The sequence below is a fragment of the Littorina saxatilis genome, linkage group LG2 (assembly GCF_037325665.1).
Source record: "Littorina saxatilis isolate snail1 linkage group LG2, US_GU_Lsax_2.0, whole genome shotgun sequence".
Lineage (NCBI taxonomy): Eukaryota > Metazoa > Mollusca > Gastropoda > Littorinimorpha > Littorinidae > Littorina > Littorina saxatilis.
In genome coordinates this window covers 86398254-86419834 of record NC_090246.1, presented here as the reverse complement: position 1 = coordinate 86419834, position 21581 = coordinate 86398254, and the positions used below count along the sequence as shown (strand labels likewise).

The following is a 21581-nucleotide window of genomic DNA, read 5'->3' as shown; positions in this document are numbered from 1 at the left end:
CAATACGTCGTCCCAGTGGTCTTTTATGTAGACAGACAAACACGACTTATGATACAGATAATAAACTAATCTCAAAATAGTTGATGAAACTCTTGAAAGATGCAGGTTTTTCTCTTTTCTGACTAGAACGCTGAAGCGTGACTTATAAAGCATTCAGTCAAGCATGAAGCCAGACACAAACATACACGCACACAAACTTTTTTTTTCCCTTCTCAAGTTGGGTGTTCAGACAACTGCCCCGAGGTACATGTTTTGGTCTTTGACTTTGGTTGGGCAGATGACCAGTTTATCTCTATTTGAATAGACGATTTTGTGAAGTAACTCCCATCAGGTTTGCAAGGGTTGAGGACGAGTGACCTTTTCTTGCAAAACCTCGTACAAACAATGGAGGGGCCAATCACTAGCGAGGGGTGTGTGTCGGAAACCTGTGCGGGTTCCCATGTGTTTCCGACACAACCCTCGCTAGTGATCGATTTGGACAAACCCGACGGAGTTATTTTTGGAATTGGTCTATTTAAGCAAACTTTACACACTCCACAAAGACACTCTTTTACATATATTTTTATTGTATGCAAACTTCAAAATAGTATGCGACATGAAATAAGACAAGCCAATTACTTAGAAAGTCAAAGAAACTGATACAGGAAAAAAAGTCAACCGCATAAAACATTACAGCAGATCTTTGTTAACTACAAACATTCAGAAACCCCTTTCTTTCTTTCTTTATTTGGTGTTTAACGTCGTTTTCAACCACGAAGGTTATATCGCGACGGGGAAAGGGGGGGAGATGGGATAGAGCCACTTGTTAATTGTTTCTTGTTCACAAAAGCACTAATAAAAATTTCTCCAGCGGCTTGCAACGTAGTACAAAGAAACCCCTTGAATCCTCTATAAAAAGAAATTAATGTTATCATAAATATCCCCTGTCCTCAGCAGTACTTTGCTAATTACTCCAAAGTCAGTAGCCATAGAAAAAAATACAGATAAAAATGATACAGGTAAAATAGAAATCGGAGATCCAGTTTCAAAAACAGTTTTCTTTAGAGATTCTGCTTATTGCGGTGTAACAACTTACCATGAAACAACTTACCATGAAACAACTTACCATGAAACAACTTACCATGAAACAACTTACCACGTGGTTGTATCAAAAAGGTAAGAAACTTTGCACATGACAAAATTCAATACAAACAGCCAGAGATCACTGCACAACAGTTAAACTAATCTAAAATGACAAAAGTACTATATGTGAAATAATAACCTAGCCTAAAATAGCTTACAGGCAATCTGACTCAAGTTTCTCTGGATACAAAGTATAGAAATATATCAGTGACTTGTGATTACTGAACAATGGTCTGAGTCATTTGTTTTATTGTTTAACCTGAAATGAAGCAATATGCTTTTAGTTAAATGATCACAAATAATGGTACGCTTTATTGTATAACCTGTAATGAAGCTTATGCTTTTAAAGTCAGGCAGTGAAAAGAAGAAATACAAATTTTTCAGACACTTTCAAAGTCATTGTATCTTTCTTTATTTCAATCAATCAATCAATGACGCTTATATCGCGCATATTCCGTGGGTACAGTTCTAGGCGCTCTGCAGTGATGCCGTGTGAGATGAAATTTTATACGGCCAGTAAATTGCAGCCATTTTGGCGCATATTTACCTTTCACGGCCTATTATTCCAAGTCACACGGGTATAGGTAGACAATTATTAACTCTGCCTAAGCAATTTTGCCAGGAAAGACCCTTTTGTCAATCGTGGGATCTTTAACGTGCACACCCAATGTAGTGTACACGGGGGGAGGGTTCGGACACCGAAGAGAGTCTGCACACAAAGTTGACTCTGAAATAAATTTCCGCCGAACCTGGGATCGAACTCACGCTGACAGCGGCCAACTGAATACAAATCCAGCGCGCTACCAACTGAGCTATATCCCCGTGTTTAACGTCGTTTTCAACCGTTCAAGGTTATATCGCGACGGGGAAAGGGGGGAGATGGGATAGAGCCACTTGTTAATTGTTTCTTGTTCACAAAAGCACAAATAAACAAGAAGAGCAAACGCTCGATCAAGTCACTTTCGCAGTTCTGAATATTATATGAGGCATCAGATGGACAGGAAGAAATTGCTATTCACAACACAATGAGTCACGTTCACATAAAATTTGAGCCCGGTCACTTTTATAGTTTCCGAGAAAAGCCCAACGTTAAGTTGTGTGTTGCCGAACAGAAAAGGCTAGTTATCTCCCTTGTTTTTCTGATAACGTTCGTAAAAGGCTACAGATGTAAATACTTTGATGTAAAGAATAATCCTACAAAGTTTCAATCACATCCGATGAACTTTGTCAAAGATATAAAATGTCTAATTTTTCCTTTGACGCTGACCTGTGACCTTGAAAAAGGTCAAAGGTCAACAAAACCATCGTTAAAGTGTAGAGGTCATTGGAGGTCACGACTAAACAAAATATGAGCCCGATCGCTTTGATAGTTTCCGAGAAAAGTCCAACGTTAAGGTGGTGTCTACGGACAGCCGGCCGGACGGCCGGCCGGACGGCCGGCCGGCCGGCCGGACAGACTAACACTGACCGATTACAGTCACTTTTTCTCAAGTGACTCAAAAAATTGCTCCAGGGGCTTGCAACGTAGTACAATATATTACCTTACTGGGAGAATGCAAGTTTCCAGTACAAAGGACTTAACATTTCTTACATACTGCTTGACTAAAATCTTTACAAACATTGACTATATTCTATACAAGAAACACTTAACAAGGGTAAAAGGAGAAACAGAATCCGTTAGTCGCCTCTTACGACATGCTGGGGAGCATCGGGTAAATTCTTCCCCCTAACCCGCGGGGGGTAAGTCATTGTATGAAAATTTGGGTTGCTGGGGAAAGCGAGTTGCAATAAAGTACAGCGCTAACCAATTTTACTCTCCTTTTTACTGCATGCCTGTATTCTTGTTTCCAAGCCCTGAGCCTTTCGCTGTGAACTTGGGTTCTTTATCGTGCGCATGCCCGCACACGGAGGTGTTCAGACACCAAGGAGAGTCTGCACAAAGTTGACTGGAAAATAACTCCCTTGTCGAACGTGGGGATCGAACCCACGTCAATAGCGACAATTGGTTTTGAAGCCAGTGCCGATACCAACGAAGCTATTTCCCCGCCATTCCTGTTCAGAGTTTACTTTATCCCCGAGTACGCTAGTACTTGGGCTCAGCAGACTTTAATCGTGTGTGTCTTTCTCCACTTAACAGCTTATTGCTGGGAAACTACTGGGCGCAGTTCGTTCAAAAGTTGATACACTAACTTGATAATAGGTCCGATCGATCGTATTAAAACTTCATAATGTTACCTGGGACCTAAATGCGAAATAAACCACAAAAACGACTTGGCGGTGGGACGAATTCAGACGGAGCAACAGCCAGCCATTGAGCTGATAGAACAGCCGAACGCGTCACACAGTGACGAGAAATATAGCGTCGTAAAAAGCATGCGCATCGCATGCGAGACGATTTGCCAGGCTTTGCGCGTTGTGTGTTTGAATAATTTGATTTTTTGTGTACCCCATTTTCTACCAAGCGTTGGTTGCTCGGTCGCGACTGCGGTGGTTTAGAGGTCGCGATTTTGTGTTTTGATTCTTTTCATATTAATTTGTATTTTTTCTTATGGTTTCCTTTGTTTACATATGTTTCAGTCTTTTACCTTCATTTTACATTAAAGAATTTGGTAAAACTACCTGGGGCGTGATAAATGCAAGAATCCGCGAGCCAGGACAGTAAAAGAACTTCGTGGGCCACCAGTTCACCAGTTATGAAGAGGGTCGGCAGTATATTTTTCACTGTGATCAAATAAAAGAGAAAGGCCAGTCACCACGCACATCCTCGGCTCGCATGCAATGTACTTATATAGCAAAGGGAATGCCTGTAATTCACACAGAGCAATCACTTGGTCTTAAACGTGCACAAGACAAAAACTTTCATACTGGGGGAGCGAGCCAGTCTGAAGAGTACTCGGGTCCAGCGCGAGCGTTTTTTATTCAGTAACAAGCGACTTGAGAGAATCTTTTGTCATGACTCTGCAAGGTTGAGGAACGAGAGCGAGTTAAACAAAAAACAATAAAAGAAAAAGGACAAAAAGCTCCCACAAACCCATCAAGCAGAGGTAACTGACAGACATTCTAAGATTTATAACAGTAACAGCAACAACTGACAGACATTCTAAGGTTTATAACAGTAACTGCAACAAACATATATTGTAAAACACACAAAAATGATACGTACTCAAAACACTTTCTTCTCATAAATTGAATGTAAAATGACGTGTGAAATCTCGGTGCGTTTGAAGTAAAAACTTGTACTAGTAACAGTACAAAGACATACGTTACATACATATACACACATTTTAAATGTGATATGATACACACACATAAAAACAGCATACTTAGCAAATATACTATTTTTAAACATGGATTTTTAATTCCTGAAATGTCAGATCATAAACAACCAGAAAAGGTAAGGCACATATGCAAAATGTCAACAATTAAAAAAAACAGATCTCTGCAAAACAGCTTTATGAATTTCTTTAACATGTTATATGTAAATGCTTTTATTTAAGGCACATCGCTTTATTGGTACACTCTCAAAGGAATCTCGAACAATATGTAAAAATAAAATTCTCACAACCATTTATATTCCTATGAAGGCACAAACACAGATCTGAGTGTTTTACAAAAACATTGCTTTAACAATAGGTTCAAAAGCCCTTTACAAATGCCTGAAAGAGTTCCTTCAATTAATACTTTAACAGCAATGGAAGACTTATTTGGACTGCAAGCAACACTGAAAACAAACCCATGTATCACACGCACACATACTGTCAAAAATCTGTTCTCAATGATATGCAATACCAGATCTTCTCAAACATGAAAAAAAAAATTCAGATCTCCTCAAACACTAATAAAATCTCTCAACAAAACATCCATCCAAAAATTCTTTTTCTTTCTTTATTTGGTGTTTAACGTCGTTTTCAACCACGCAGGTTATATCGCGACGGGAAAAGGGGGGAGATGGGATAGAGCCACTTGTCAATTGTTTTTTGTTCACAAAAGCACTAATCAAGAATTTGCTCCAGGGGCTTGCAACGTAGTACAATACATTACCTTACTGGGAGAATGCAAGTTTCCAGTACAAAGGACTTAACATTTCTTACATACTGCTTGACTAAAATCTTTACAAACATTGACTATATTCTATACAAGAAACACTTAACAAGGGTAAAAGGAGAAACGGAATCCGTTAGTCGCCTCTTACGACATGCTGGGGAGCATCGGGTAAATTCTTCTCCCTAACCCGCGGGGGGAATCCATCCAAAAATAAATACCCCATCTCTAAAATGCAACTCAAAGACTGTCCTTCCAACTGCTAGCAATGCATTGATAAAGTAAGCAATACAAACACTGGAACAGTCAAATAATACGAGTCTATGTACACTGAAGAAATAGTCAAGGGGAAACTACTCATTCAGACTTCTGTTATTCCCCTTTCAAACTTTACAATGACTGTACAAATCCTGTTACAAGCTGAACAAACTCTTTCAAAAGTTCCCAAAAATAATGCACCATGCATAAACTTCTGTTTTTATACACATGAGACACGATGAACAGGGTTATATGACAAATCTCCGATTGGCACATGGTAGCAAGTCACTTTGCAAACACACTTACTCTGTTTATTCTTGTTATTTAAATAAGTGTACTGGACATTTCTTCTTGTGCTGATGAATAACCTTACACAGGCAGGTACATCACCCTTCCTAGGGAATATATGACTTTGATGAGAGAGCTCCATGCAGAGCAATGAGTCTTATTTGGACGTCTTGGGGCAAAATGACATTTCACAACAGAGCCAAGATTTTTGTTTGTTTGCTTGCTTAACGCCCAGCCGACCACGAAGGGCCATATCAGGGCGGTGCTGCTTTGACATATAACGTGCGCCACACACAAGACAGAAGTCGCAGCACAGGCTTCATGTCTCACCCAGTCACATTATTCTGACACCGGACCAACCAGTCCTAGCACTAACCCCATAATGCCAGACGCCAGGCGGAGCAGCCACTAGATTGCCAATTTCAAAGTCTTAGGTATGACCCGGCCGGGGTTCGAACCCACGACCTCCCGATAACGGGGCGGACGCCTTACCACTAGGCCAACCGTGCCGGTAACAGAGCCAAGATAGTGAGTGGCTGCTGGAAATGGTTTGGAGAAAAAGAAAAGAAGTCGAATGATCGATAAAGACAACCGCATGATAGCAGCTCTGCCATGCTGTGAGTATTCTAGGTTGAAGATTCATACAGCTGTATTGTGCATGCACTGAAATGTGGTGATCATGTTCTGGGTTGTACAGTAGAACCCCGCGTTAAGACACCCCAATTGTACAGTAGAACCCCGCGTTAAGACACCCCAATTGTACAGTAGAACCCCGCGTTAAGACACCCCAATTGTACAGTAGAACCCCGCGTTAAGACACCCCAATTTAACACTTCCTCTCTTTGAAGACCTTGGCTTGTATAGTCCGGGGGTTGTCAGGTATCAGTGTGAGGGTCACCTTAGTCACAGGCTTATAACTCAAAAAGTTGTTGCTCTTTTCTAAAACGGTTTTCACCAATGGATAGAGCATAAAAAAATCCTTAAGAAAATGTAAGAATATAAAAATCATGCAAAGGTGACATGCGACACATTCCGTGGTGGAGGGTCACATTTTTACATGTGTACATTAGTCAGTTCAAAATGGCTGTCAACCGAACAAGTGTTCATCAACACACAAAGCATTGCACCATGGAGCACAACAAACTGAAAGCACACTTTGCACAAAGTGCAAATCTCACACACAAAAACAGATTAATAAATATATATATATAAAGTACAGAAATACACACAGATCAGGGAACACACCTCACAATCAAATGCACTAATCTCAATCTTATTAATATCTTATTCTCTGGTGAAAAAAGACTGACTGAGGTGTTTTCAAGTAAAAGGATGTACTGAACATTTACATCAATGCCTTATCCAATAAGGAAAACCTAAGAATCTTAACCAAATGAGACAGAGCGCTATTTGAAGAACTGTTTTTAGAGCGTTTACTTCCCTTTGTTTCTTCGGAAAAAAATCTCACCATGAAAACTGCAATCCAAGAGTTAATACTGGAAGCCCTCTGACTGATAACCATATACAAGAAGAGTTATAGTTCCATGGGTGAGACTGAAAAATGTCATGAAACCTGAAGAATTTTAAGGGGGGGGGGGGGGGGGGGTCTGGGGGCCCCCAGACGCTGAAGGATTTGTATAATTAACAACCCAAAAAACGTCCCCACAAACATTACGAATCCGGATTTCCGGCATATACCGGAAGAATCCCACCCATGTAGTTCAAACAACTATAGATACATGTATTAGTAAACAGACATCCTTCTCTTTACACCTTCTGGATTACAATGGCGTCCACTTCATCCACACTGTCCCAATCAAATGAGCAAGTTTACTCAGTGATCGCGTCAATCATTTCAAATCCAGTATTTCAATGCAAGTGCGAATCCTGCCTCTCACACAAACCAGTCACTCTATTATTCAAAATCATGCAGCCTCTCTATTAAAACCCCCAGACACTATTACCAAAACCAGTCTCTCTATTACCCAAACCAGCTAAACCAAATCTCAAACAGGGATTCCATTGTAGTTATCAGGGGAAAAAACAGTCAGACAAAGTATGAACTGGTATGTGTGACCCTTTAACAATTTCATTACAGTGGAACCCTCCTTTTAAGACCTTGTTTTCTCAGACTTTCTGTTCATAGCCTCTGTAAATGTACCTCCGTTTTAAGACTCCCTCCTTTTTAAGACCTGGTTTTCTCAGACTTTCTGTTCATAGCCTCTGTAAATGTACCTCCGTTTTAAGACTCCCTCCTTTTTAAGACCTGGTTTTCTCAGACTTTCTGTTCATAACCTCTGTAAATGTACCTCCGTTTTAAGACTCCCTCCTTTTTAAGACCTTGTTTTCTCAGACTTTCTGTTCATAGCCTCTGTAAATGTACCTCCGTTTTAAGACTCCCTCCTTTTTAAGACCTCGTTTTCTCAGACTTTCTGTTCATAGCCTCTGTAAATGTACCTCCGTTTTAAGACTCCCTCCTTTTTAAGACCTCATTTCCTCAGATTGTTTTAGGTCTCAAAGGGGGTGTTCCACTGTACCACCATTTTGAGATTTTTTTCAGTAAAACACCAGAAACATCCATTTAACACAACCCCTTGTCTACTTTCAACAAACATTTTCACACGGCAGGATTATCAGTGTTTCAAACAGGATTATCAGTGTTTCAAAGTATTGCCATACTGTTCACATAAGTTAAAAACAAACAAAAAAACAGAGTTTTGGTGTTGATAGCTGATTGTTCTGTATTCCTTGACGCCAAATCTCAGTTGAAATACAAGCTGCGCTGCAAATGTCATACTTCGAGGATTTCGATCTGATCGGCAACGCTCATGATGGTCGGGTTGTTGGTGGGATTTGAAATGCTCTCTTCCAGGTCTTCAACCTCTTCGTCAAACCTGCACACACATTATGTCACATTTATTGTTTTGTCAAACCTGGATATAAACAATGCCAAAATTATTGCTATACCTCGTCCAACAGCTCCACGCGCTTTACAATTCCAGACTTACCTTTTTTTCTTTTTTTCCCCTTTTTTTTTCCAGACTTACCTATCGTATGTTGTTTTACACAAGAACTTCTTGTCGTCTGCTTCTTTCCGCGTCTTGTAAGTTTTGAGACTGTACAGCAAGCCTGTCGCCGCTAGCATGGCTCCTGCAATACAACACTGGCATTTAGCTATTATCAGGCATTAGCTATTATCAGGCATTAGCTATTATCAGGCATGAGAGAGCACTGAAGTGTTTAGGTTGTCATCCTGCAATATGGGGACGCAAGTCGCTTGTTCATTTCAATGCTTGTTATTCTCTCAGGTGCCAGGAGACTGGTTCCGAATAACTCTTAATTACTCTATTACACATGTCGTATGCATTCAGAGCGCTTATTTCCTGTTGTTTATCAGATCTGCAATATATATGCAATTTTAATTCTTCTTCGCAGTATTATCTGAACCACTGAAATTGTCAAGCACAATCTGAAATGTGATATGTTCATAATTTGAATACGAGGGAACCAGGGAGTGTGCATCACTGTGTGAGTGTGTGTGTTTGTGCGCGTGCGTACGTTGTATTAAAACCAATGGAAGGAAGATATCTTACCACAAGCCATGGCGAGTGGGACGGTGTATTAAAACCAATGGAAGGAAGATATCTTACCACAAGCCATGGCGAGTGGGACGGTGTATTAAAACCAATGGAAGGAAGATATCTTACCACAAGCCATGGCGAGTGGGACGGTGTATTAAAACCAATGGAAGGAAGATATCTTACCACAAGCCATGGCGAGTGGGACGGTGTTTGGACAGAGGAAGCAGGGAATGGCGGTCAGGACGTACACCAATCCTTTCCGCCAGTCGTCCAACCATAGCACGCCATCCCACACACGCGCACATATACTTCGCGGGCTGTGAAGAAAAAAGATCCCCATTGTAAGTCATGTACAGTGGAAACCCCCCTTTTCAAGACCTAAACAAATATGAGAAAATAATCAGGACTTAAAAAAGAGGGAGTCTTAAAACGGGCCGGGGCATATTTAGAGGTTCTGAACAGAAAGTCTGAGAAAACAAGGTCTTAAAAGGGAGGGAGTCTTAAATTGGGGGGTCTTAAAAGGGGGACTCCATTGTATAACAAGTTTTCTGTTCAGCATGATAATGTGTTCTGTCAGGTACTATCATCTAAGAGCTGGCCAGGCTTGTACACGGGATAAGGCCACACCCACAGGAGCTTGTATCCAACCACCGGTCGATAATTATTTACTCCTGCATGCTTATTATTTACTGCTGCATGCTTACCCTTACTACTACTACTTATTAGTAAATAGTAGTAGTAGACTGGATGGAATACGGAGTAAATATATGGAATAAGGAGTAAATAATGATCGACCGGCGATTGGATACAAGCTCCTGTGGCCACACCCCTCCACTTGGACACATACCACAAATCCACAGCCTGACTGCTTTCTGTGCAGAGTGGGACCTTATTTATGAGTTAATTTCTTAAAAAGTCACCAGTAGAAAGCGGTCAGGATGTTGAGTTTGGTATGTGTTGGGGTGTGCACGTTAATGATCCCACGATTGACAAAAGGGTCTTTCCTGGCAAAATTGTATAGGCATAGATAAAAATGTCCACCAAATACCCGTGTGACTTGGAATAATAGGCCGTGAAAGGTGAATGCTCGCCCTAATAGGCTTGAGGTTTGCTGGCCGATGTGAATGCGTGATGTATTGTGTAAAAAATTCAATCTCACACGGCATAAATAAATCCCTGCGCCTTGAATCCGCGGTTGAGATATGTGCGCGATATAAATTGCATATAATAATGTGTTTACGTGAAAGGACGCTCTCATTCCATACAAAAGCCTGGACAGGTCTGTGACCGCCTCAACATGGTCGTCTACTCGGAAGGACAGTGACTTTTACAGCAGGGGTCTTACCTCACACACACTTCCACACAATAGTTGAGGAGAAACACTGTTTCCAGAAAAGAGATTATCACAGCCAGAGGTCTGCACAAGGAAAACACATTTTCAATCAGTGACAGTAAAGTCCCAAATTAAGCAGCATAATACACTAGGTCAATACAATCTGTTGGAAAAGTTTATGCTGTTTAAAAGCTGTATGTAGTCTAAGATTTCATTGAAATACAATTTTTTTTTTAAATGAATGTGTTTATGCACATAATATGCATGTGAACTGCTTACCAAAACTGAAAATACACTATTAAAATATCAAGGTTTTTCTTTCAAATTCTTATCGCTTCAAATTTTTCCACTCACAATATTTTAACCATCACCTCCAAAAATAACTTGTGAAGTTGATATAACAAAAAAGTTTTATAAGACTTACATGATATTAGTGCAAGAATAGTTTTACACTGCTTTCTCATTAAATTTAAAAAAAGAGAAGACAATGAATACAATTCAACTCCACATACAGTATGAATCTATGATATTCAAATAAACACATTTACTAAATGTAGAGTATCTCACACAGACAAGCACACAGAATGACTTACGCTAAATAAAAACCAAGGTCATGGTTGAAGTAAACGGCTTCAACCCCAACCCCCCACAGACCTGGACAAAAAACCAGAAATAAAATGTGATCAGAATGAATTTTTCAGCGTGGCTGTCATAACAGTTCATGCATTATCATCATCATCATCATCATCATCATCATCATCATCATCATCATCATCATCATCATCATCATCAAACATTCTTGTATAGCATTACACATAAATTTTATTTTTGTATAGCATTACTCATCAATCAAATATCAGCAGCACTTCATATTCCAAATTTGCAACCAAGCATGAGGTCATGTTTGAATTTGTTGACAAAATGAGTCAAAAGATGCCTAAAAACATGAGAGAAAAAACATTCCCTTTATCTATCTTTCTTACTTTAGAAATGTCAAGCTTCTGAATGCACCCAGTATCTGGGAATTCATTGCTCAGAAGGTACAGGATTTACAGAAAGTATGCACAGCAATACATGTACATGTACTTGTACATATACACTGTTACACATTTATTGGCTCATGTTCCTTAACATGTGTGTGATGAATATAATCTGTTAATTTGTTTGTGCTGCAGTCAGACATCTATAGCAAAATAGCAACCATGATCACTGTGGCTGCAGCTGCTATTGTTAATACAGTGGAACCCCCTTTTAAGAAAACAAACCAACCCCCCCCCCCCCCCCCCCCCCCATTTAAGACTCCCCTCTTTTAAGGCCTTGCTTTTTTGAAAGATGTTCTGTTCATACTCTCTGTTAATGTACTCCATATTAAAGACTCCCTCCTTTTTAAGACCAGATTTTCACCCGGTTTTTTTTTGTCTTAAAATGGGGGTTCCACTGTATGTGTGGTACAAACCAGTGATCATGCAAGCCATTTCCACACTGGTATTTCTTTACAAGCCAGAATCATGGCTCTCTCTCTCTCTCACAGTAACCCCTCACTCTCTCACCCAAACCTCTCACCCAAACCAGTCAAATCAAGTCTAAAACACACTGATAAAATACCATAGTGTAAAATACAACAGATATTCCCCTTTAATTAATGATAAGGCCTAAAAAAAAAAAATAGGTGTGGTTACGGTAACCCGACCTACCCTATTTTTAGGGGCCGACCCTATAACTTTTTATTACATTTGTAAAAAAAAAAAATAAAAAAATAAAAACCCGTGCAGAAAACGCAATGAAAGCGAAAGCGCTCGAGTCGCACACTTATTTCCCTGTCAAGTAGGTTTAATTTATAGACATTAGAAGAAAAAAAAGAAAGAAAAAAAGTGATTGCCTACCTTCCTAGTATCCTACCCTATTTTTTTTGGCTATGTTACCTTAACCACACCTTTCTTTTTTTTTTTTGGCCTAAACGATATCGATACATGCACAGCCTGGCAGTGACCTTACGATTGATTTTCTACTGCTGATGTGTTGTAATCACCGAGACGAGCTTCTCGCAATTCTTTATCACTTCCTCGCAAGACATGCAGAAAAAGTGAAAGAATTTTTTTGGTGACGCCTTTATTCACATTATGATGTTTTATCAAACTTTTGTTCACTTCTGACAATTTCACTTTGAACGAGAGGGTACAAAAGAGAAGTCTTGGTTGTTTTCAATCAATATCCTATCTCTTTAACACGATCTCTGCACTAACGAGCATGTCCACAACATCCAACCCGAAATGGCTGCAATCTACTGGCCGTATAAAATTTCATCTCACACGGCATCACTGCAGAGCGCCTAGAACTGTACCCACGGAATATGCGCGATATAAGCGTCATTGATTGATTGATTGATTGATTCTTTTTCCAGACATTTTGTTTTGGTGTCATTCAACTTAACATTTTGACACAAAATTATGTTTCCTAAATGAAATAAAAGGTATTTTTCTGCAAATTATGATGTGTTAATTTATTCCTAAGGTAAGCCTATGCCAATTTCAACTGCACATTATATCTACTGTGTTGTTTTAACTTCTAATCATTATTCTCTGTGCAAATTCTCTCCCCTTAACTTATGCTGAACCACAGCTCATCGTTTTGACCTCTAATGAAGACTCAATTACATGTAAAGGACCTTTGCAGCCTCAACCTTTGCCCAACAGGTAACACAAAACCCTCAACATGTGCACATTGTGCAACAAGAGGACACAACTAGGTCAACTCTGAGCTAAGTAGGTCAACAACAATTTGTTTGTTTATTTGTTGCTTAACGTCCAGCCGACTACGCAGAGCCATATCAGGACGAGGAAGGGGGGGATGAAGGGGGCCACTTGTCAAGCGATTCCTGTTTACAAATGCACTAACCCATTACTTGTGTCCCAGCAGGCTTTAGTAAAACTAAATTAATACCTACTGGAAGATTACCAGTTTCCAGTATGTTAAAATAGGCTTAACCTATCTACTGCTGGACTTACATCAGAACACTAACAGATTAAACTATACATGAATCGCGAGACAAGCGGCAAGAGAAGAGATTTTTGGAAAAAATACAGGTGAATGACCAAGAAGGCAGAAAAAAGAAAAGAATTCATGAAGAAAAAGAGAGCATGACAGGAAAGAGGAACCAAAAATCTACCTAACAGCAAACTAGAAAGCTCCTGCGGTTCCAAAAACAGGAGGGGCTTTTAATTTCATAACCGCAGTGCCCCACTGCGGGAGGGTCAACAACAAGCAGGCCCCCCACTGGCTAGGTCATTCACACCATGACACCAGTACATTGTACACAACCAATTCATGTTACTAATGTCAACATGGTCCCAGTTACACAACCTACCTGCTTTATATGTTTACCCACACACACACACACACAAAAATACAATGGAACCCCCTTTTAAGACTCCCCAATTTAAGATCTCCACCCTTTTAAGACCATACTTTTTCAGACTTTCTGTTCATAACCTCTGTAAATTTACCTCCATTTTAAGACTCCCTCCTTTTGAAGACCTGATCTGAGATCTGTAGAGGTCTTAAAAGGGGGGGGGGGGGAGGGAGGGGGGGTTCCACTGTACTGCTGTCAAGATCTTTGACTTTACAAACTACAGCAACAGGTGGCGTTTTTGTTGTTGTTGCAACAGATTTTTCTTAGATCATCAAAACAATGAAGAAAACCTTGGCTTCTTGCTTCTGATACGTACGAAGAAGAAGAAGAAGAAGAAGCTTCTGATAAAAGGAAAGACTACAAAGCTGTAACATTATTTTTGAACTAATGTTTATAATGTTCAGGCGCGCTTTTGTTTTAGTTGTGTGTGTGTGTGTGTGTGTGTGTGTGTGTGTGTGTGTGTGTGTGTGTCTGTGTGTGTTATGTGTGTGTGTGTGTGTGTGTGTGTGTGTGTGTGTGTGTGTGTGTGTGTGTGTGTGTGTGTTTTTGTGCGCATGCCTGCATGCTGGGTGTGCAGGTTTGTGTGTGTTTGTGAGTGCGCCGATTTGGGAAAAAGTACACCAAGTCTAATCTGCATGATATCATCAGCAAACACGCAATTTGCAACTTGTCCTTGGACTGTTTTGCAGCACTCTTAATTTTTTTAAGACAAGCAGATATAAAATCTGACACATAAACATAAATTCTCTTAAGAATTAAAATCAAAACAGAAGCTAATCATTCTCAATACTTAGTGCCCACGGGGTATGCACAACAACAAGTTAGCAGCAACAACTGTCAGTGTCTGGGTAACATTTGACTAACCTCAGTGAGCAGTTGCCCTTTGCATTACGGAGAGGCACACAATACTGAACGATTAAAATACGATCAAAATAAACATCCGACACCAAGTCTGATCAAAATATAAGTACAAAGGTCGGCAACCTGCGTGTGATATTATACGGTGACGTGTGCAATGCAACTAATCTCCTTTCTACATGTTCCGCACACCTTTTTTTATCCAGGTCGTCTGGTGAGAGAAAACAAGGTGTGATCTACACACATGCTTCCGCCCACTGTTAGTTATATGAAGTCTTATATCGCGCGCGTATCTCCAGACTCGGACTCAAGGCGCAGGGATCTATTTATGCCGTGTGAGATGGAATTTTTTACACAATACATCACGCATTCACATCGACCAGCAGATCGCAGCCACTTCGGCGCATATCCTACTTTTCACGGCCTATTATTCCAAGTCACACGGGTATTTTGGTGGACATTTTTTATCTATGTCTATACAATTTTGCCAGGAAAGACCCTTTTGTCAATCGTGGGATCTTTAACGTGCACACCCCAATGTAGTGTACACGAAGGGACCTCGGTTTTTCATCTCATCCGACGGGTAACACAGTGGGATCTTTAACGTGCACACCCCAATGTAGTGTACACGAAGGGACCTCGGTTTTTCGTCTCATCCGACAGGTAACACAGTGGGATCTTTAACGTGCACACCCCAATGTAGTGTACACGAAGGGACCTCGGTTTTTCATCTCATCCGACAGGTAACACAGTGGGATCTTTAACGTGCACACCCCAATGTAGTGTACACGAAGGGACCTCGGTTTTTCATCTCATCCGACAGGTAACACAGTGGGATCTTTAACGTGCACACCCCAATGTAGTGTACACGAAGGGACCTCGGTTTTTCATCTCATCCGACAGGTAACACAATATGTAGTGTGTGTATGCTGTGTCTGCTGTTGTTCTGCATTGTGTTATTCTCACAGTACACACACTGCTACCACAAAATCCAAAAGATAATTTATTAATGTGCTCTCCTGGCAATGTCTATTCTGTTTCCTTCTCAGATTGCTTTGATAGCTTTACTAACTTCAAATTCTCTTGAACTTTATTTATTCTAAATTATCACTGTTTTGAAAAACAAGAGAGGTTAGAACATTTATTTTGTGCCAATGGTAAAATCCCAAGAAACAAAATCTGTTAATAAATTTATATGAAAACAATGGCTCTGTTTTTGCAGTTAAGTAAAATAAAACATACATAGTTCTATCTATATTTTTCTGGAAGATGACTGTTTTCCCAAAACTACAAATTTTATCCCAAAAAGCCACACAAAAATATCCATTCTGACCCATAATTCATTCAAAGATAACTTTTTAGACCAAAGAACACTTTCCTGAGGATTTTTAATATTTTATCAAGAACCTTGACATAAAAATTGAAAAGCTTGCCAAAGTTCCAAATTTTAATTTCTGTGCCAACTCTGCCCTTAAAAACATGTGAAGGACCTTAGCGAGTCAACCTTTACCCCAGCAAGTAACACAATACATGTCAAAAACCAATCTCCTGTGCACATTATACACAACTACCGTACTTTCCGGGTTACAAGGCGCTACAGCGCATAAGGCGCACCCCCCTCTTTTAAAAAAAAATTGTATTCCAGTCACCCATTGGGCGCAGGGGGCCGATAGGGCGCACCAAAATTAAAAAAGTATACCGGTGCTCTGTGTGTGCGGGGAGATCAAAGTCAGGTCCATTGTGATAGCTGGGTTGCCTTGTTTAGACACTGACCTTCTTCCCAGGGGTCAATGACCCAGTTTTTGCTATGAGAGGTGGTTCCCCTGTCATAGATCTGAGAGAGGAAACACTTCCTGCACCGGGGTCAGTGACCAGTTTAACCTATGGGGCGGTCTCTTTGATGTCTTGAGAGGAAACTTGGCCAGGGTAGTACCTAGTAGCTGAAACATGCATTATCACAAGTTGTTTAACTGGTACTCAGGCGGTCTCTTTGATTTTTTTCAATACACGGATTAGGCTGCTACAAGACGCAGGGGTCAAACTCGAGGAAAAAAGTCGCGCCTTATGACCCGGAAAGTACGGTAGGTCAACTCTGAGCTAAGTAGGTCAACAGCAAACAGGGCCCCACTTCCTGTTACAGTGGAATCACTTTCTCAGAAAATCAGGTCTTAAAATGGAGGGTGGCTAATGAGTTAAATTTGCTGACAAGATTACCAGAAAATCTGGAATACCAGGGTCTTAAAACAGGGGGTCCCAAAAAGAGGGATTCCACTGTAAGCAGGTCTTGCCTTTTGTATGATTCAGCGATAGCGCTGCTTACAAGACTGCATGTGTTTCTTGTGTGTTTGACGATTTTTTCCTGGTACCACATGCATTTTTAAAGACTGTTGTGTATAATGTACGCAAAATCTGAAGAACTTCAGTTCAGCCATTTCCTTTTTTAAATGGACAATAACTGCACACAGTGCCACAAGCATTCCTGGCCATGCTAAATTAGGTAAAGATTAAAGCGGACTATATGATCAAGGACTTTAGCATGATGTTTTGGTTTTTGAAACAGTGTCATTGAATATATACATGTAGCCTACCTTATTTTCAGACAGCTTGTTGCAATTTTCTGACACTGATGCGTATGTCATACATGGCTTTGAAAAATGCAGGTCAATCATTGATGATTTAAATATCAGTAACTTGTCTCTTTTTATTTTAGTTTAAGTTTTTATTAAAATAAATTTTTTTAAAACGCACAAACAAAAAACACAAGGTTACTTTAATACTAAAGATAATGACTATCTGAGGCACTGGATGATATGCTGGTCCAGTTTAGCTGAAAACACATGCAAAGTTCTATCATTAACATTTAAATCTCTGAGCACGAGAACCAAAAATTGAAGAAAAAAACTGCTCTCAAAATCAAATCAAATCAAATCAAATTTTATTTTACGAGGGTTGTGGCATAAGCAATATAAACGAACTTCTTTTCAACCAGCCCTCGCCCAGAGAGGGACTATTCTAATCTTAATTATCCTACATACGTGAGAGAGACACCCCTGAGATAATAATCGTTCAAATCACACGTGTGTATATCATGTAAATGAGGTCATGTCAAGCAAGTCTGGCAGGGACCTGTTTTTCCACTGCTTATGATGCCAAAGTCACCGAGACAAACGTCATTATAGAAACACAAATTGCGCTCGCTAATTACCCTCGATAAATCTTTAGAACTAACACGTCACGCCAAACTTTCAGAGTGACGTTTCTTTGCTTTGACGTAATAGATTGCACGAGGCTTTAGAAGAGATCCAAGTTCCAAAACAAGCGTCTTCAATTTAGCTGCCTCGAGTGCAGGACATTTTCAGTAAAATACACGTAAGTACAGTATGTAGGATAAACAGAATACTACATGGCTTGCTGTGTCGTACCAGATTTACACTCGTTGCTTTTTCAAATAGTGAACAGCTCGCTTTCGCTCGCAGTTCAATATTTAAAAAAACAACTCGTGTAAATCTGGTACGACACGGCAAGCCATGTAGTATTCTCTATATACATATATATATAATATACAAACTTAAAACAATTACAAAAGATAAGCATGACAGTAAAAAAATAAAATAAAAAGGCAAATCGAGACCCTTTGAGACGCCTTCAAATGCTTGAAATGTTCAATAATTCGTGAAAAGAATATACAATTACTTAATCAGTTAACGTACATGAGAAGCATATCACATTAGACTCTAAAACAATTGTTATACAAGAGAATAAATCAGCGGTATGTTAGAAAACTTATACAGACAATGCAGGTCAAAAATCTGTTTCTTTAAACTGTTCTTTCCACTTGTACCTGCCCCCCCCCCCCCCTCCCCAAAGGTTTTAATTATTTTATGGTGGTGGGGTGTGACCAAGCCACTGTCCTTCTCCGGCCAAGAGACAGGGTCAGAACAAAGTTGTGGTCACCGCAGTACAACCACAGGCGGAAGGTATCGTCCACTGGACTACTAGTAAGTACTACTATCACAGAAAGTCTTTCTGTGATAGTAGTAGTCCAGTGGACAATACCTTCCGCCTGTGGTAGACTACAACACGGTCATCTAAGAAGATAGGGGGTCTGAATATAACACGTGTGTGTGAGTGTGTGTGTGTGTTGTATACATAATACAACGTCAGGCCGTGCGTGTGTAATAAACCGTGGTTACTGGTAAAATTGTTATTATTATTCAACCTTCACTTGCAGACCCGCGGGACCTTCAACATCCAAGAAATTGGATCCGGTCCCCCACGGGAAGAGGAAGAAGAAGAAGGAGACCCGACGTGCTACATTCCACACAAAACTCTACCGGACCGAGGGAAAAAGAGATCAACCATAGTGTCAAAACACTGTCAGAGACAGGCTCACACACAACGTGTTGTTTTTACAAGTCTTTCATCATCATCACCCCACGCGCCGTCCCAACAAAAACGGCCCGCTGCCAAAGCCAAGTGGAGCGCGAGCGATTCATGCACGGTGCTCCATTCTGTGTGTGGCGTGACTTCATTCATGATCATCCACTCCAATACACCTTTGTTGACATTCGCTTCGGTCAACCCGTCCCGCAACCCCCGGGCTACTCACCCAAGGCTGTGGCTAGCCCCATGAACCGACATAACGCCAGCAACACCTTGCCACAGCGTCCACAGGTCGGTCCGCTCATCCCGTCGACTTTATCATTCTATTCCGTCCCTGTTTTACTCGAACTTTTGCGCCACGCGCACATGCAAGCTCAAGCAGCAACTAGGGTAACTTGACCCGGAAGCACTTGTGTCTAAGGTCAGGGTCCCGAGGTTTCCGTTTTGATTGGTCCGTCGTATTGGATGATTTCTGTTTGACTTCTGCTTCGGTGTGTTTGTGCTGTAGCTTAGGAAAATCTATTCAAAGATGTTTTTTTGTTTTTGTTTGTGATTTTAGATAGTAGTATTTATCAAGTAATTTAAAACAGATGCCAAAGAACATTTCCTCATTGAAAATATATGGAAGTAATGTATCCCATAAAATATTAACAGGCCCTTGACAAAGTAAACCATTTACTTTTGAAGTCTGAAAATGTTAAATAGTTTTCAATGCCATGCTTGAGAAAACTTAATTTCTCCTGTATTGATCATGTTTCAGAAGATAAAATTTAAAACCTGCCAGACTGTCATCCACATTTTCCCACTGAAAGCAAACACTCACATGCACACAAACACATAAATTGACACACACCCACTCTTTTTTTTTCAATTCCTTCTCTACTTTTTTTTTATCAAAATCTTGACAAGGTCATGGATCATGGCAGCAACTCAGGTGGACAATTTTTTGTTTTAATTTAATTTACACATTTGGGAAACAATTTTTCATAGGCACCGGTCTCATGAAATTTAAACAAATTGCACTTGCAGTCAAAAACAGTCAAATATGGACCAGTCAACACATTTTAATAACTCTTGGAAGGGAGGGGGGAATATCCAAAACGATGTCTTTTTAAAAATGGTAGGGTACTGTTTTTTTTTTAGTTTTGGGGCATACTTTACTTTATTTGGTGTTTAACGTCGTTTGTTAATTTTTAGCTTTTAGTTTTGGGGCAAACAATGTTAAAAGAGGTACACTTCCGATATCTTTTTTTAGAAATAGTAGGACTGGTTTTTTTTATTTTCAATGAACAAAGCCAAAGCACCCTAGACTGAACACAATCACCTTATCATTGTAAGATTAAGTTTCATTATAGTTTCTTACAAAGTCAATATCAGTCAGTTTGTAATTGGATAAAGTACAAAAAATAAAAAATAAACTGTAAACATGGAGGTATGGTGTTGAAAACAGCAGTTATCTCTTTTTTTCAAAAGTTCTTTATCTGAGTATGCATAACACATATCATAGACTTTCAAAAGATGTTTAAAAATACATACACTTTGAAATTTAAGCAAAATGGATGGGAAACAATCCAGATCCAGCCTGTAAGACAATACATGTATATTTGTGTATTACAATGTGCGTCTTTCCTCCTTCTCAGCTACTACTACTACATGTACTACTACTATTTCAACTAAGACTACTACTGCTACTAATTAAGAACTGGAACAAGGATATTAGAAAATGCTTCAAAGCAAAAAAGAAACTGAAAAAATAACAAAGAAAACACAAAAGGTCATTTCAATGTTTACACAAATAAATCATGAAAGGGTTACAAGTTGATGTGGCTAATATCAGTGAAAAAAACAGAAGTTGAGTTGCAGACCAAAACTCTCAGAAAGAAAACTCTCACTGAGATGCATATCCTCCGAAGACAGAATACGGCTGCCTACATGGCCGAATGATTAAAAATGGATGTACACGTGATCATTCCATTTGGATGACAGTTCTTCTTCACCCTGCAAGTGATAAATCTCAACAACAACTGAAATACAGTATATCAGATGACACACACAAAACGGAGAGGGTGAAAGAGAGGGATTGTCAAGGTGTGTGTGCACATGTGTGTGATGCGCTTTGTGCGTATATGTGTGTGTATCTCTATGTGTGTGTGTGTGTGTATCTCTGTGTGAGTGTGTGGGAAGCTCTGTGTGTGTGTATCTCTATGTGTGTGTGGGGGGGAAGCTCTGTGTGTGTGTATCTCTATGTGTGTGTGTGTATCTCTGTGTGTGTGTGGGAAGCTCTGTGTGTGTGTATCTCTATGTGTGT

The 21581-nt window shown here is 39.9% G+C and overlaps 1 protein-coding gene and 1 long non-coding RNA gene across 2 annotated transcripts; one reads left to right on the top strand and one right to left on the bottom strand.

Annotated features, from left to right (window-relative positions):
- Window positions 1-545: 545 nt before the first annotated feature.
- Window positions 546-21526, bottom strand: LOC138960013 (transmembrane protein 72-like). Its single transcript, XM_070331732.1, has 6 exons — window positions 19500-21526; window positions 11217-11277; window positions 10636-10707; window positions 9474-9607; window positions 8757-8859; window positions 546-8603 (listed from the first exon to the last, which is right to left on the bottom strand). The coding sequence occupies exons 1-6, from the start codon at window positions 19576-19578 to the stop codon at window positions 8501-8503; spliced, it is 552 nt and encodes a 183-aa protein (XP_070187833.1). The 5' UTR covers window positions 19579-21526; the 3' UTR covers window positions 546-8500.
- Window positions 15328-19484, top strand: LOC138960017 (uncharacterized). Its single transcript, XR_011453862.1, has 2 exons — window positions 15328-15553; window positions 19122-19484. It is a non-coding gene; the product is annotated as an uncharacterized lncRNA (long non-coding RNA).
- Window positions 21527-21581: the final 55 nt, after the last annotated feature.

What these genes read in the sequence shown, in the direction of transcription:
- LOC138960013 (XM_070331732.1), bottom strand. Translation starts at nt 19,578, where the DNA reads ATGAGCGGACCGACCTGTGGACGCTGTGGCAAGGTGTTGCTGGCGTTA. An exon ending in TGTGTGGAAGTGTGTGTGAG is followed by an intron (nt 9,608 to 10,635) that starts GTAAGACCCCTG and finishes TTTTCTTCACAG; the next exon opens with CCCGCGAAGTATATGTGCGC. An exon ending in TGTAAAACAACATACGATAG is followed by an intron (nt 8,604 to 8,756) that starts GTAAGTCTGGAA and finishes ATGTGTGTGCAG; the next exon opens with GTTTGACGAAGAGGTTGAAG.